This window comes from Aotus nancymaae, unplaced genomic scaffold, assembly GCF_030222135.1.
Source record: "Aotus nancymaae isolate 86718 unplaced genomic scaffold, 86718_ANA_hifiasm-v0.15.2.pri h1tg000081l, whole genome shotgun sequence".
NCBI lineage: Eukaryota > Metazoa > Chordata > Mammalia > Primates > Aotidae > Aotus > Aotus nancymaae.
In genome coordinates, this window is record NW_026988496.1 from 4,301,185 (window position 1) to 4,316,156 (window position 14,972).

At 41.3% G+C, this 14,972-nt stretch overlaps 1 protein-coding gene and 1 non-coding gene across 2 annotated transcripts in view; one reads left to right on the top strand and one right to left on the bottom strand.

Annotated features, from left to right (window-relative positions):
- The first annotated feature begins 1,772 nt into the window (after positions 1-1,772).
- Positions 1,773-1,879, top strand: LOC135271566 (U6 spliceosomal RNA). The gene has a single exon (XR_010339691.1). It is a non-coding gene; the product is annotated as a U6 spliceosomal RNA (small nuclear RNA).
- Positions 1,880-8,286: 6,407 nt separating this feature from the next.
- YIPF6 (Yip1 domain family member 6) overlaps positions 8,287-14,972 on the bottom strand; it is a 32,184-nt gene continuing 25,498 nt past the window's right edge. Inside the window, exon 7 of the mRNA XM_021673174.2 lies at positions 8,287-10,730. Coding sequence (XP_021528849.1) covers positions 10,612-10,730 — 119 coding nt within the window. The 3' untranslated portion in view covers positions 8,287-10,611. The remainder of the gene's footprint in view (positions 10,731-14,972) is intronic.

The following is a 14,972-nucleotide window of genomic DNA, read 5'->3' on the forward strand; positions in this document are numbered from 1 at the left end:
TGTGATAGACTCTTTCTCTTCTGATATTGTGGTGAAAAAGTTGGCCACTCACCACCCCAGGCCCCCCATCTTTACAACTCATAATACAAAAGTGAGACAATCTTGCTTATTAGGTCTAGCAGAAAAAACCTAGAAAGGCCTCTGATTGGCCCAACTTAGCTCAAGTATTCATTACTTAATCGCTGTGATCAAGGAAAGGAGGTAACATGGCTCAGTCTAGGTCAGTCTAGTAAGGGAGGAATTCTCCAGTGGAACTAGAGAGAAGATGAAAATGTATGCTGCGCAGAAAAAAAAACCAATAGTTTGAATGGTAGTTGAAATTATAAGAGTGAATTTTGGTATCTAGGGAGAATTTGTAGATTGAAAAGAGCAGGAGGCAGAGAAAACAGTCATTTTCCAGGGGAAGGTGGAAGAAGAGGAGTTCTTTAAGAAGAAATAGACTATAATGAGAATCAGGGGAGTTCGCTGTTATGGAAGACAAGAAAGAAAAATGTTTCCAGGAGGAATAGGAGTAAACCACAGTGTCAGTGCAGTAGAGTAAAGTAAGGACTTAGCAATTCTAGTGAGAGCAGTCACTCTCTGAGAATGTTCATGACACGGGCATGAAGCCAGACTGCAGTTGGTCGAGGAGTGAACATGAATGTAGACAAACTTTTTTGAGAAGTTTGGATGAGAGCAGGTTAGCATCTGGATGACAGCTGGAAGGGAACACATTTCCACTCTTGGATCCGAAGCTATAGCACCAGCCACACTACCCTGGATTATATATCTGTTTGGATTCTGGATGCCTGCCTGGACTACATTAGCTGAGTTCTTGATCTCAATTTTCAATCCCTCTTCCACCCCTGCCTGCTCCAACCATTCAACATATTACCCAGGCCCATGGCTACCATTATTGCCTGTGAGCTTCCCATTCTTTCTTTGGCTTGATTGCCCCTTCCTTCTCAACATGCCATATAGTTGGAACTATCAAAGCTGCATCCTATTGGCAGCTAGTACTGATAGCAGAATACTAGCCAGTTTTTAATCCTATTTCACGTAGTAGTGGACAGTTCAATAGCTTATTGAATGTGTGAACACTTCATCATCCACGCCCTAGCCACTTATTCTTCCTTTCTACTTCACGAAAGGTTTCTCTCCTTTCTCTAAAACTAAATCTACCACCTATATTCTGAATTCCAGCCCTTACTTTATTTAGGGTGTTGCTGTTTTAATAAACTGTTTTCCTTAGAGCATATCACTTTTTCTCATGAGCTCCTTCCTTTTTTACTGTTAAATATGCACATATCCACTGACTAAAAAATAGTTGTGGGCCAGGCATGGTGGCTCATGCCTGTAATCCCAGCTACCTGGGAGGCTGAGGCAGGAGAATTGCTTAAACCCAGGAGGCAGAGGTTGCAGTGAGATCACACCACTGCACTCCAGCTTGGGCAACAGAGCAAGACTCTGTCTCAAAAAAAAAAAAAAAGAGTTGTGGATTTGTTTTTTTTTAACTTGCATTAGGTTATCATCCTTTTAGCAACTGTACTGTCAGGTAGTGGAAAGAGCAGTGAACCAGAAATTTAAAAATCTAAGTTTTAGTCTGGTTCCTTCCAACAACATTGGGTAAGTGACTTTCCCTCTCTGAACCTGTTTTTCATTGGCAAAATGAGTAAATTGAAATGATTATCTCTAACATTCTTTTAATCTCTAATGTTCTGTGGCTGATCTGAATCTACAAATAAGGAACAAATATTAGGAGCCTCCATCTCCTACCTATCAATACTTTTGGGGTGCTTACTTAGGTAGCACATATACTAAAATAGGAACAATGGGGAGAACATTAGCATGGCCCCTGCAGAAGGATGGCACACACATTCATGAACACTTCCATATTTTTATTTAAATAAATAAATATTTGGTTGTGTGGTGGCTCATGCCTATAATTCCAGCACTTTCGGAGGCCGAAGTGGGCGGATTGCTTGAGCTTAGGAGTTCAACACTGGCATGGGCAACATGGCAAAACCCCGTCTCTACAAAAAATAAAAAAATTAGCCATGGTGGCGCACACCTGTAGTCTCAGCTACTCAGGAGGCCAAGGTGGGAGGATGACTGGAGCTTGGAAGGCAGAGGTTGCAGTGAGCTGAGATGGCGTCACACAACAATCCAGCCTGGGCGACAGAGTGAGACCCTGTCTCAAAGAAAAAACAAAAATTAAAAAAAATAAAAAGTAAAATACGTTTGAAGCCTTGCTTCCTGAGAAATATAAAAATGGCCTTTGTATCCAGTTATCTATTGCCACTACAATACTGCATTTTGAAACACTCAAAATTCAGTAGCTTAACACAATAAGCATTTATTTAGTTCTTGAGTTTGTGGGTCAGCAACTTAGGCTAGGCCCAGCTGAGCAGTTCTTCTGGTCAAGGTGAGCTCACTCGTATATCTGGTGGTCATTTGGTTGTATGCTGATCTCGGATGACTGGGCTCTGTTCCATATGTCCAACAGTCTAACTTAGGCATGTTCTCAAAGACACAGCAGAGAAACCAGAGACAAATGCAAACACACAAAGCCTCAAGTTTCAGGGTCTGAACTGACACACCATTACATCTGTCACTTTTATTTTTTTTTTTGAGATGAAGTCTCACTCTGTCGCCCAGGCTGGAGTGCAGTGGCACGATCTTAGCTCACTGCAACCTCCGCCTCCCGGGTTCAGGCAATTCTGCCTCAGCCTCTTGAGTAGCTGGGATTACAGGCGTGTGCCACCACGCCCAGCTAATTTTTGTATTTTTAGTAGAGATGAGGTTTCACCATGTTGGTCAGGCTGGTCTCGAACTCCTGACCTTGTGATCCACCCGCCTTGGCCTCCCAAAGTGCTGGGATTACAGGCGTGAGCCACCGTGCCCAGCCTACATCTGTCACATTTTATTGAGCAAAGCAAGCCATCGAGATGTAAGGAGTGGAGGAATGGAGAGGAACTGCAGTCACAGGCAAAGGGCATGGATTCAGGCAAGAGCAAAATATTGGGACCACTAGTGCAATCAGTTTTCTTAATTCTCATTGTTTTTTATCACGCCTCGGCACCTAGCTTGTAATAGCTATTACTACCCACTTTCCTTTTAACTAACTCAACACATTTCCTGAACACCTACTTTGTGCAAGGCACAAAACTTTCTTTGAAAGGGTAATAGCAGAGCAGAAAGCACCAAGGCTTTGGAGTTCAGACAGACCTATATCCACGTTCCACCTCTGCCACTTACTGTGGGCAAAGTATTGAATCCAAACTTCTTCCTCTTCTGAAAAAAAATGGAGGGAATGATCTCACAGGGTTAGTATTAGATTAAGAGAGCAATGCGAAAATCCAAGGCAGGTAGGTGTTAGCTTCATAATTTTCTCCTCCCTATCTTCCAGCCTCCTTTTCATAGGTCTATCATCCAGCAACTGTGGTTGTCATCAAGACTGCCTGGGACAAAGTGTTCTCTCAACATGCATCACATCTGTAAGCTCGAATTTACACTTCTAACTATGACTTCTATAATACTACCCTCCATGTGCCTATTTTCAGTGGTCTGTAGAATATCACCACTGTGACAGCCAAAGTCAGCTCCTCCACAACTGTTAGCACACCATTCTTCCCGACTTCAGACATAAAGGTTAGAAATCGATTCACACTCTTTTCTTCCCTCTACACTCCTCCAAATCCAATTTCCCACCATGTCCCGATTTATTCCTTTGAGGTCACTTTCATCAAGATATTCCCCTTGAAGGCACCCTATTTCCCACCACAGTAAGACCAAACGTCACAATTCCCTGGTTTTCAATACCTACTCTCAATAATTTGGTCTTATCTTAGCCAGCTAACTTCTTCCATTTCCCAATTCAGTTGAATTCACTTCAACTTCTGCATTCTCATTAGAAAATGAGAGATTGTATTAACATGAACAACCAGTTGCATTCTTAGACTGACTTTGTAACCCAGGAAATACTTCTCTGAGCCTATTTCTTTAGCTATTAAGATAAGCTAATTAGCTTTATCTACTTTGCAGAGTGACATAAAATAAAGGCAGCTAGGAAAATGAAGTGTAACAATGCATTGTGACTATGTAAAGAACAAGGTGCCACACTCTCACACGTGCACACGAACAGCTGTACAGACAGAACTGCTTGCTTCCTCTTACCTTTGCTTGTAAGTATTCTCTACCATCAGGAATGCCCTTCCTCTTCTCCTCTTGGATGATACAAATTCTCTCAATACTTCACAGACTTCTTGTTTTTACTGATTCACTCTGCTATTTTATTTGGTACCAAAAATAAAAACCATGACATTTTTCAACTATTATGTGTGTAGGGCAATGTGGAATTTTGTTTCTCCACGTAGTTTATAAGCCAAGAGCAGGAACAGGTATAGTCCCCAGCAGAAAGCTGAAAACCCAGTTTTTCTCACGAAGCTCCTAAATTGCCCGATTGACCTGGCTTAGCTTCACTTAAGTGGGTAGGTATGGCTTTAATTTAGCAAAGAACCAATATAGAAAAAAAAAAAAACAGGCTTTGCAGTCATAAAACCTGAGTTTGAATTCTGGTTGCACCATTCACTATGTGACTCTGGGCAATTTAACCTGAGCCCCAGATCTCTCATTTTTTTTTTGACACAGGGTCTCAGCCTGCCACCCAGGCTGGAGAAGCACCATCGCACCTCACAGCATCCTCAAACTCCTGAGCTTGAGCAATCTTCCCGCCTCAGTTTCCTGAGTGGCTGGGACTACAGGTGCATACCACCAAACCTGGCTATTTTTTTTCTTTTTTCTTTTTTTTTTTAAGAAACAGTCTCCCTATGTTGCCCAGGCTGGTCTTGAACTCCTGAGCTCAAGAGATCCTCCCTTTTCAGGCTCCCAAAGCACTGGGATTACAGGTGTGAGCCTCGAAAGGCAGCCAGATACAACTTTAAGCATAATGCCTCTGATCTCAAAGGCTGCTGTGATCAGAGGAGATACTGTTTGTAAAGCAACTAATAAAGTGCCTGGTATGATATACAGCATTTGCTCAGTAAGTGTGACTTCCCTTCCTTACTTGCTCCCTGCACAATCTACACAGCATTCAATATTGTCAGATGACAATATATCTGAAATCAGTATGTAGCAAGTAGTATGCGCCTTCAGTACAAGAACAGGCACGCACAAATTCTTTTTCCAGTGTTTTTATTTGCACATTTAATAGTCACAAATCTTTTACAGATTTCTTTTCACAGGTTTATTATTTATAGAAAAAAATCAAGATTAAAATGGAGTATCGAAAAGGACCAAGAAATTACCAGCAGTGATGGCAAAGTACAAAGGCTTTGAAAGAACAGAGTAAACAAGAGCAGCGGTATGGCCACTTCCCACCAGGCAGAACACTTGACTTCATTAAGGCAAAGCCTTTACTCTGTTACTTCTTCCTCCCACCTAGTTTAACCCAAATAGAAAGGCATTCTATTCTCAAACTACCACTCTCTAAGGTCGTAGGAATATAACTGGTACAATAAGCAACCAGATGCATCCCTTGACTATTAATACCTGAATAGACAAGTTAAATTGTGATGCATTAACCATCCCTGTGGGAGAATTAAAAGAAAGAAGTTGTTTGATTCTTAAGACTGAGAAAAAGGGGTGTATGTGTGTGGTGGTGGTGGAAGGGGGAAAGAAAGAGGTTCAAGGAGGGATAAGGGCAACAAACCTAACTCTTTCCAATGTCTAACTGTTCTTATGTTCTCAAATGCTGCTGATACAGTGTTCCATTACTCCAAAAACAAATGTTATCTACATCCAGTTAGTTCTAGGGTGCAAAGACTAACAATAGGGAAAATACCTTGGGGAAGGGATGTATTCATTTCAGGTACATAACAATGGAATTCAAAATTGTGTCCTACTATGTTCTCATCTAATGCGTTATTACTGTTGTAAATCAAATTACTGTGTGACCCTGGACAATTTACTTAACCTCTCAGTGCCATAATTTTCCACATAAAACGAGAATTGTAGCATTGGAATTAGAGGAGATGCATGAGAAGCATGGAAGAATAGTGTCTGGCCAAATCAACAGAGACAGATAGCAGATTGGTGGTTGCCAGGGGCTGGGATGAAGGGGAATGGAACTGACTACCGACAGACCTGGGGTTTCTTGGGGAAGTGACGAAATGATCTAAAATTGGATGGTAGTGATAGCTGCACAACTTTGTGTGTGAATATACTAAAAACCACTGAAGTGTACATCTTAAAAGGTGAATTTCAGCCAGGCATGGTGGCTCATGCCTGTAGTCCCAGTGTTTTGGGAGGCCAAAGCAGGCGGATTGCTTGAGCCCAGGAATTCAAGACCAGTCTGGGCAACATGGCGAAACCCTGTCTCTACAAAAACTACAAAAATTAGCCAATTAGGTGTAGTGGCACATGCCTGTAGTCCCAACTACTCAGGATGCTGAGGTGGGAGGATAGCTTAAGCCCAGGGAGGTCGAGGCTACAGTGTACCACGATTGCACCACTGGCACTGAGTCCCTGTCTCAAAAAAAAAAAAAATTAAATTAAAAATAAAAAAATAAAAGGTGAATTTCATGGTAAAGTGTATTTCAATAAAGTTGTTACTTTAAAAATTTTTTAAAAAATAGAAAATAGTGCCTGGCACACAGTAAGTGCCAAATAAAGGTTAGCTATTATTAGTAGTAATATCATTGTCATTATTTGGCCATTCTATGGCCTGAGTAAATCCCAAGAAATTCTCTATTTTTAATAAAAGCCTACAGAATCTAGAAAAGTGTTTCTAATTTATATACATGAATTAACATTTATACATTTATTTCCATCCAAATGTCTCAGAAACTAACAGTCTAAGGATCACAATTTCAGTGTTGTGCACTGAGCTAAAACAGCTGCATGCAATGGATGTCTTATCAAATCATGATAAGCTTTAGATAAATTCTAATGACCTGATGTTACCCAAGAACTTGAACTGAGAGGAGATTTTCATTTTTGTCTCCAGGAATAAACAGGCAGTCCAAATACAGTTAGTAGTTATATTATATAAAGTATACAATTAAATGTCCAAATACAGGCTTGCTAGCCTTCTAATGACATTTTGGGAGATACTGTTTACAAAAAGACAAATATAGTAAACAGTAAAATGCTTACTAGTCTCATGTCCTGTGACCCCACCTTGCCCAACAACAGGAAAACCCCACCACAATGAAAAGATCAAAATCAACTAATGTAATAAACTTCTTCAGAGGCAAAAGACTTAATGATTAACGGTTGACTTTTAAGACTATACTGTACATTCAACTATGTTGGCATCAATTGAGTTTTTGTACTCTAAACAGCTATTAAATCCAGTCTTTACCCTTTCTATTGCTAAAGAATATGACAACAGGCCGGGCGCTGTAATCCCAGCACTTTGGGAGGCCGAGGCGGGTGGATCACGAGGTCAACAGATTGAGACCATCCTGGTCAACACGGTGAAACCCCGTCTCTACTAAAAATACAAAAAATTAGCTGGGCATGGTGGCGCGTGCCTGTAAGCCCAGCTACGCAGGAGGCTGAGGCAGGAGAATTGCCTGAACCCAGGAGGCGGAGGTTGCGGGGAGCCGAGATCGCGCCATTGCACTCTAGCCTGGGTAACAAGAGGGAAACTCCGTCTCAAAAAAAAAAAAAAAAAAAAAGAAAAAGAATATGACAACAGAGTCTTGGTCTCAGAAGTAGGAGCAACAAGTGATTACTCATGATGGCAGTGATGCACCACATTCTGCAGTGATGCTCGCATGCCTGAATTTCATCTGAAGCATGAAAGTGCCCAATTCCCGCAACAGGGTTTCCTTTGTTGGAGTCCCCTGTCCTCGCTGTCTTTACTTCTATAATCAGCTATGTGCCTTTGCAGCAAATCAGGAAAAGCTATGTTGAGGGTTACAACTTCTAGACATTCAGGTTTTAACTTCCATCACAGAAAGCAATGCACTTTTTTGCTTATGTTAAGAAAATATTTATTCATCCCTTCAAGTCACTCACTTTCAGAAAGACAAACATTTACTTTATCAACCTTCATTTAACCCTCTTCCCATTTAGAAAACAAAAACAAAGACAAAAAACTGCCAGTGCTAATTTACATAAACATACTCTTTGAGGCCGAAGCAAATCTAACTGACTTTCAATGTGAAAAAATACAAAAACTGAGTTATTTCTAAACAGAACATCAGAATTGTCTATTTTGAAAAAAATGGATTCATCAAGTGAATCTTCAGCCAACAACTTTTCGAAAATGATGTTAGTGTCATGCGTAGGCATGCTACGTTTTCTAGGATTTGACATTTTCAGTGGTCAAGAATGACTATATTTTGTAGCTGGAAATACCGCTACTGAAAAAAGAATGCTATAAATAGAACGATGTCTTTTGTTTCCAAAGTCAATATACTAGAACAATATGAAATATTTCGTGGCAAAGTTATCTTGGGGTAAATGCTACAGCCACACGTGCCACTGGCGAGTATTTTCGAGGCAAACAGACAAAGGGTTAAATCAAATCAAATCAATAAAATCAAATAAAATCATTCCCGAAGTCACTCAAGAGCAAAGATAAAAACACAGAACAAGCTGCCGTTAAGTCCCAACATGTATAAACTACCCACAATGTACACCTACACAACCTCCCCAAAGCTGTGGCCTTAGGAATTTCTGACCAAACAATTAGCGAGCCTGAGTAAAATTCAATAAAGACTTAATTCCCTTTGAGAAGCATGGTTACTTGTTTAATTTTACATTATATTCATTGAGACAGATTATGAAACAACTTCAGTGGAGAGCGAGCTTTAGTGGGAAGTAAGAGAATTTCAGACATTGGAAAGGGATCATTAGAACCAATTTCAAAATGAGGATCAGTTCCAAAATATTTTCTTTACTAATTCAAAGTTGAAACATTGGCTCTGTGTACACAAAGGTTTATTTTACAATTTAAAAGGTAAATTGCAATAAATAGAAATATATAACAAAAAATTCTGGACAAGGCTGGAACCAAGGGGACCCACTTTGTAATGTTTTGTAACGATCATTCCAAGAAACCATTTGGCCCAGTATTCACTTGGCTTATGTGGGGATGGAGAAAACATGATTTTGGAATCATATATCTACGTGTAGGTAGTCTTTAAATACAAAAGGAATAAATATTTAAATTCTACGATAAAGAAAAAATGTGGAAAAAGAAAGTCCTATGTTTATCAACTAATAGTATATTTACAATGAGTGTTTTCTGCCTGACACCTAATCTGTCTGTTAGAGTTTTTCAATGTGCAATTTATAGAAGGCAACAGTTCATACTGCCTTAAAGGAGCCCTGTTTAGCTCAGAATCAACCTGTCCCAGATGCTCTGCTCCCTGAAAAACCTTCACACTTGTGTGCATAAATATCTGAGAGTACAAGTAGGTGCACATGTGCAAAATGTACTTGTCTAAAGGGGAGCTAATTAGCTTGACAAAGTCTAAAACCAAGAAAATAAATTCCCCAACCCAAAAAACACATCTAATGGAAAAACTGCTAAGCCCACTATGAAAAGGCAGCAGCTGTACACTCATCCCAACCCACGTCATGCTCTAAGCATCTAGCTGTTCTATTAATCAGCCATCAGAACACTAAATCCCTCCCTGTTCACATGGTTAATGCAAGCTTCTGATTCAGCTTTACTTTCTAGTTAAGAGGCCAAACTACAGAAAACAATAAAGAGCTCCTTTTAACTATGCTGCATCCAAACTGCCTCATTCCACCCTAAGAGAAGGTGCCCACATGATAATATGGACTAGAGATCTACCAATCTAAGCTTCTGAGGTCTTCTTTTTGGATAAGCTCTAGCATTGGAACATTGAGAATTTCAGTCAAGAAAATTACATGTTGACTACTAACATTTTAGACTGAATATTTAAAGCTAAGGAGCAAGATTAAAACTAGAGTGCCAACCGAGATGCTGTTAAACATGGCAGAAAGGTGACTACACACAGGGACCAAAGAGGCTGATTGTTTTTTTTTTTAAAGCAACAAGTGTAGAATTTCCTCTGATCAAATTCTAATATTGGTTAATTCATGTTTTCTCATTCTCCATGTATGAACCCCCTCCTAACCTCTCTCATTGCGTTTTTAAGCTTAAGAGAGAGAAATAAAAGAAAATGGATATAGACTATCCATTTTTATTTGTGAAAAGAGAGGCATATTCTAATAGTCATAAGGCAATGTGTTTAAGAGCTTCACCTGAACTGGTATTCTCAAACCTGAAAATAGTTATCACCTCTATTCAACTTGTAAATCATATCCATGTGCTTCCCAAGTCACTGGTTGTCACCCAAATGGACCAGGAGACTCCATCATGCCTTAAGGAGGCATTGTATACTGTGTGTACTATGCACATGTAGTTTTAAAGAAATGACATTAAGAGAGAAAAGAATAGCCTTTCAAACATCAGTTCCTCACAAAAGTGGTGACAGTGCTATATGGCTCCCTTTTAACCTCCTCACCTACCCAGTTACCAAATACCTCCAAAATTAGACAAAAGAGGGTCAGAGACAAAGCTCCATGGTGAATTGCATCTTTCAGATGTGCTTTCAATTCACAGGTTTTTAATTTTCCATTCTCGATTTACTGAGGAGTAAAGGTGAGAATCATCCAACTGATGACAAAGTAAAATAGGAAAACAGGATAAACAGCTAGGGCTCTGCGATTTGGAGGCTGGCTATCAGCAAGGAAAGCTGTGGAGGCTAAACAAAACAAGACAAAATAAAAAGGAATGTTTAATGCAGTAATATTGTCACAACTACTAACATTTACTAAACATTCAAATGCTTGACATAATCTAGAACACAGAATTACACTAAAAGTTTAGTTATATTGGTGGTTCTCAGAGATAAAGGCATTCTGCAAGGTAGTTCTTCAGAGAGCTGAGGGCTTCTTATTTCAAGTACTAAACCATTTTGGATGGAAACCTTTCTAAAAGGAGTTTTTTACTCTTTTCTGAAAAAGTTACCGAACTGTACTGAAAAGGCTTATAAAGATGTGTAAGGTTATTCGCTCCTATGGTAAATGGCCTTGGGCTGCTGTGCTTTTGGAGCTAACTGTTCTTCAGAAATTAACAGCTCTTTTAAATGCAATCCCTCTCTTGTCCATCTAAGAAAAACCTACTCATCGTTTTACTGATCAAGAATCACCCTTCCGGCCAGGCGCGGTGGCTCATGCCTGTAATTCCAGACTTCGGGAGGCCAAGGCAGGCAGATCACCTGAGGCCAGGAGTTTGAGACCAGCTTGGCCAACATGATGAAACCCTCTCTACTAAAAATACAAAAATTAGCCGGGTATGGTGGTGGGCACCTGTAATCCCAGCTACTCAGGAGGCTGAGGCAGGAGAATTGCTTGAACTCAAGAGGTGGAGGTTGCAGTGAGCCAAGATGATGCCACTGCATTCCAGCCTGGATGGCAGAGCAAGACCCAGTCTCAAAAAACAAAACAAAAAAAAGAATCACTCCTCTCACTGGGTGCCATGGCTTGTGCCTGTAATCTCAGATACTTGGGAGGCTGAGGTGGGAGAACTGCTTGAGGCCAGGAGTTCAACGCTGCAGTATGTTACGGTTCCACCACTCCACTCCAGCCTGAGTGACAGAGTGAAATCCCATCTCTCTCTTTTTTTTTTTAAATAGATACAGGGTTTCACCATGTTGGTCAGGCTGGTCTCAAACTCCTGACCTCAGGTGATCCACCCATCTTGGCCTCCCAAAGTGCTGGCATTACAAGCATGAGCCACCACACCCAACCTCCCATCTCTTTAAAAAAAAATAATAGGAGGTGGCTGGCAAGATGGCCAAACTGGATCAGCTCTGCTCTGCAGCTCCCAGCGAGATCAATGCAGAAAGCAGGTGATTTCTGCATTTCCAACTGAGGTACCCAGCTCATCTCATTGGGACTAGTTAGACAGTGGGTATAGCCCACAGAGGTTGAACTGAAGCAGGGTGGGGAGTTGCCTCAACCAGGAAGCACAAGGGGTCCGGGAACTCCCACCCCTAGCCAAGGGAAGCCATGAGGGACTATACCGTGAAGAACGGTGCATTCTGGACCAGATACTAAGCTTTTTCCATGGTCTTCGCAATCTACAGACCGGGACTCTCCCTTGGGTGCCTATGCCACCAGGGCCCTGGGTTTCAAGCACAAAACTGGGTGGCCATTTGGGCAGACACCGAGCTAGCTCCAGGAGATTTTTTTCATACCCCAGTGGCACCTGGAATGCCAGTGAGACAGAACCATTCGCTCCTCTGGAAAGGGGGCTGAAGCCAGGAAGCCAAGTGGTCTAGCTCAGAGGATCCCATGCTGCTAAGATCCACTGGCTTGAAATTCTCACTGCCAGCATAGCAGTCTGAAGTTGACCTGGGACACTCGAGCTTGGTGGGGGGAGTGGCATCCACCATTACTGGGACTTGAGTAGGCAGTTTTCCCCTCACCGGGTAAACAAAGCCTGGAAGTTTGAACTAGGCGGAGCCCACCGCAGCTCAGCAAAGCTGCTGTAGCCAGACTGCTTCACTAGATTCCTCCTCTCTGGACAGGGCATCTCTGAAAGAAAGGCAGCAGCTCCCATCTCCCTAGGACAGAGCATCCGGAGGAAGGGGCAGATGTGGGCACAGCTTCAGCAGACTTAAACGTTCCTGCCTGCCAGCTCTGAAGAGAGCAGTGGATCTCCCAGCACAGCAATCGAGCTCTGCTAAGGGACAGACTGCCTCCTCAAGTGGGTCTCTGACCCCAGTGCCTCCTGACTGGGAGACACCTCCCAGCAGGGGTCGACAGACACCTCATACAGGAGAGCTCTGGCTGGTATCTGGAGGGTGCCCCTCTGAGATGAAGCTTCCAGAGGAAGAAGCAGGCAGCAATCTTTGCTGTTCTGCAGCCTCTGCTGGTGATACCCAGGCAAACAGGGTCTGGAGTGGACCTCCAGCAAACTCCAGCAGACCTGAAGCAGAGGGGACTGACTGTTAGAAGGAAAACTAACAAATAGAAAGAAGCATCAACATCAACAAAAAGGATGTCCATACAGAAATGCCATCCAAAAGTCACCAACAGCAAAGACCAAAGCTAGATAAATCCACGAAGATAAGGAAAAGCCAGTGTAAAAAGGCTGAAAATTCCAAAAACCAGAACGCCTCTTATCCTCCAAAGGATCACAACTCCTCACCAGCAAGGGAACAAAACTGGACGGAGAATACGTTTAATGAAGTGACAGAAGTAGACTTCAGAAGGTGAGTAATAATAAACTCCTCTGAGCTAAAGGAGCATGTTTTAACCCAATGCAAGGAAGCTAAGAACCTTGAAAAAAGGTTAGAGGAATTGCTAACTAGAATAACCAGTTTAGAGAAGAACATAAATGACCTGATGGAGCTGAAAACACAGTACGAGAACTTTGTGAAGCATACACAAGTATCAAGCTAAATTGATCAAGTGGAAGAAAGGATATCAGAGATTGAAGATCAACTTAATGAAATAAAGCAGGAAGACAAGATTAGAGAAAAAAGAACGAAAAGGAACGAACAAAGCCTCCAAGAAATATGGGACTATGTGAAAAGACCAAACCTACCATTGATTGGTGTACCTAAAAATGACAGAGAGAATGGAACCAAGCTGGAAAACACTCTTCAGGATATTATACAGGAGAACTTCCCAAACCTAGCGAGACAGACCAACATTCATATTCAAGAAATACAGAGAACACCACAACGATACTCCTCAAGAAGAACAACCCCAAGACAACTTCACCAAGTGAAACCCAAGTCAGATTCACCAAGGCTGAAATGAAGGAAAAAATATTAAGGGCAGCCAGAGAGAAAGGTTGGATTACCCACAAAAGGAAGCCCATCAGACTAACAGTGGATCTCTCAGCAGAAACTCTACAAGCCAGAAGAGAGTAGGGGCCAGTATTCAACATTCCTCAAGAAAAGAATTTCAACCCAGAATTTCATATCCAGCCAAACTAAGCTTCATAAGCAAAGGAGAAATAAAATCCTTTACAGACAAGCAAATGCTGAGATTGTGTCACCACCAGGCCTACCTTACAAGAGCTCCTGAAGGAAGTACTAAATATGGAAAGGAAAAACTGGTACCAGCCACTGCAAAAACATCCCAAATTGTAAAGACCATCAATACTATGAAGAAAGTGTATCAACTAATGGGCAAAATAACCAGCATCATAATGACAGGATTGAATTCACACATAGTAGTATTAACCTTAAATATAAATAGGCTAAATGCCCCAATTAAGACACAGACTAGCAAATTGCATAAAGAGTCAAGACCCATCAGTGTGCTGTATTCAGGAGACCCATCTCACATGCAAAGACACACATAGGCTCAAAATAAAGGGATGGAGGAAGAATTACCAAGCAAATGGAGAGCAAAAAAAAAGCAGGAGTTGCAATCCTAGTCTCTGATAAAATAGACTTTAAACCAACAAAGATTAAAAGAGACAAAGAAGGGCATTACATAATGGTAAAAGGATTAATGCAACAAGAAGACCTAACGATCCTAAATATATACGCATCCAATGTAGGTGCACCCAGATACATAAAGCAAGTTCTTAACAACCTACAAAGAGACTAAGAACTTAGACTAAGACTCCCACACAATAACAGTGGGAGACTTTAACACTCCACTGTCAATATTAGACAGATCAATGAGACAGAAAATTAACAAGGATATCCAGGACTTGAACTCAGATCTGGACCAAGCAAACCTAATAGACATTTACAGAACTCTCCACCCCAAATCCACAGAATATACATTCTTCTCAGCCCCACATCACACCTACTCTAAAATTGACCACATAATTGGAAGTAAATCACTCCTCAGCAAATGCAAAAGAACGGAAATCATAACAGTCTCTCAGACCACAGTGCAATCAAATTAAAACTCAGGATTAAGAAACTCACTCAAAACTGCACAACTACATGGAAACTGAACAATCTGCTCCT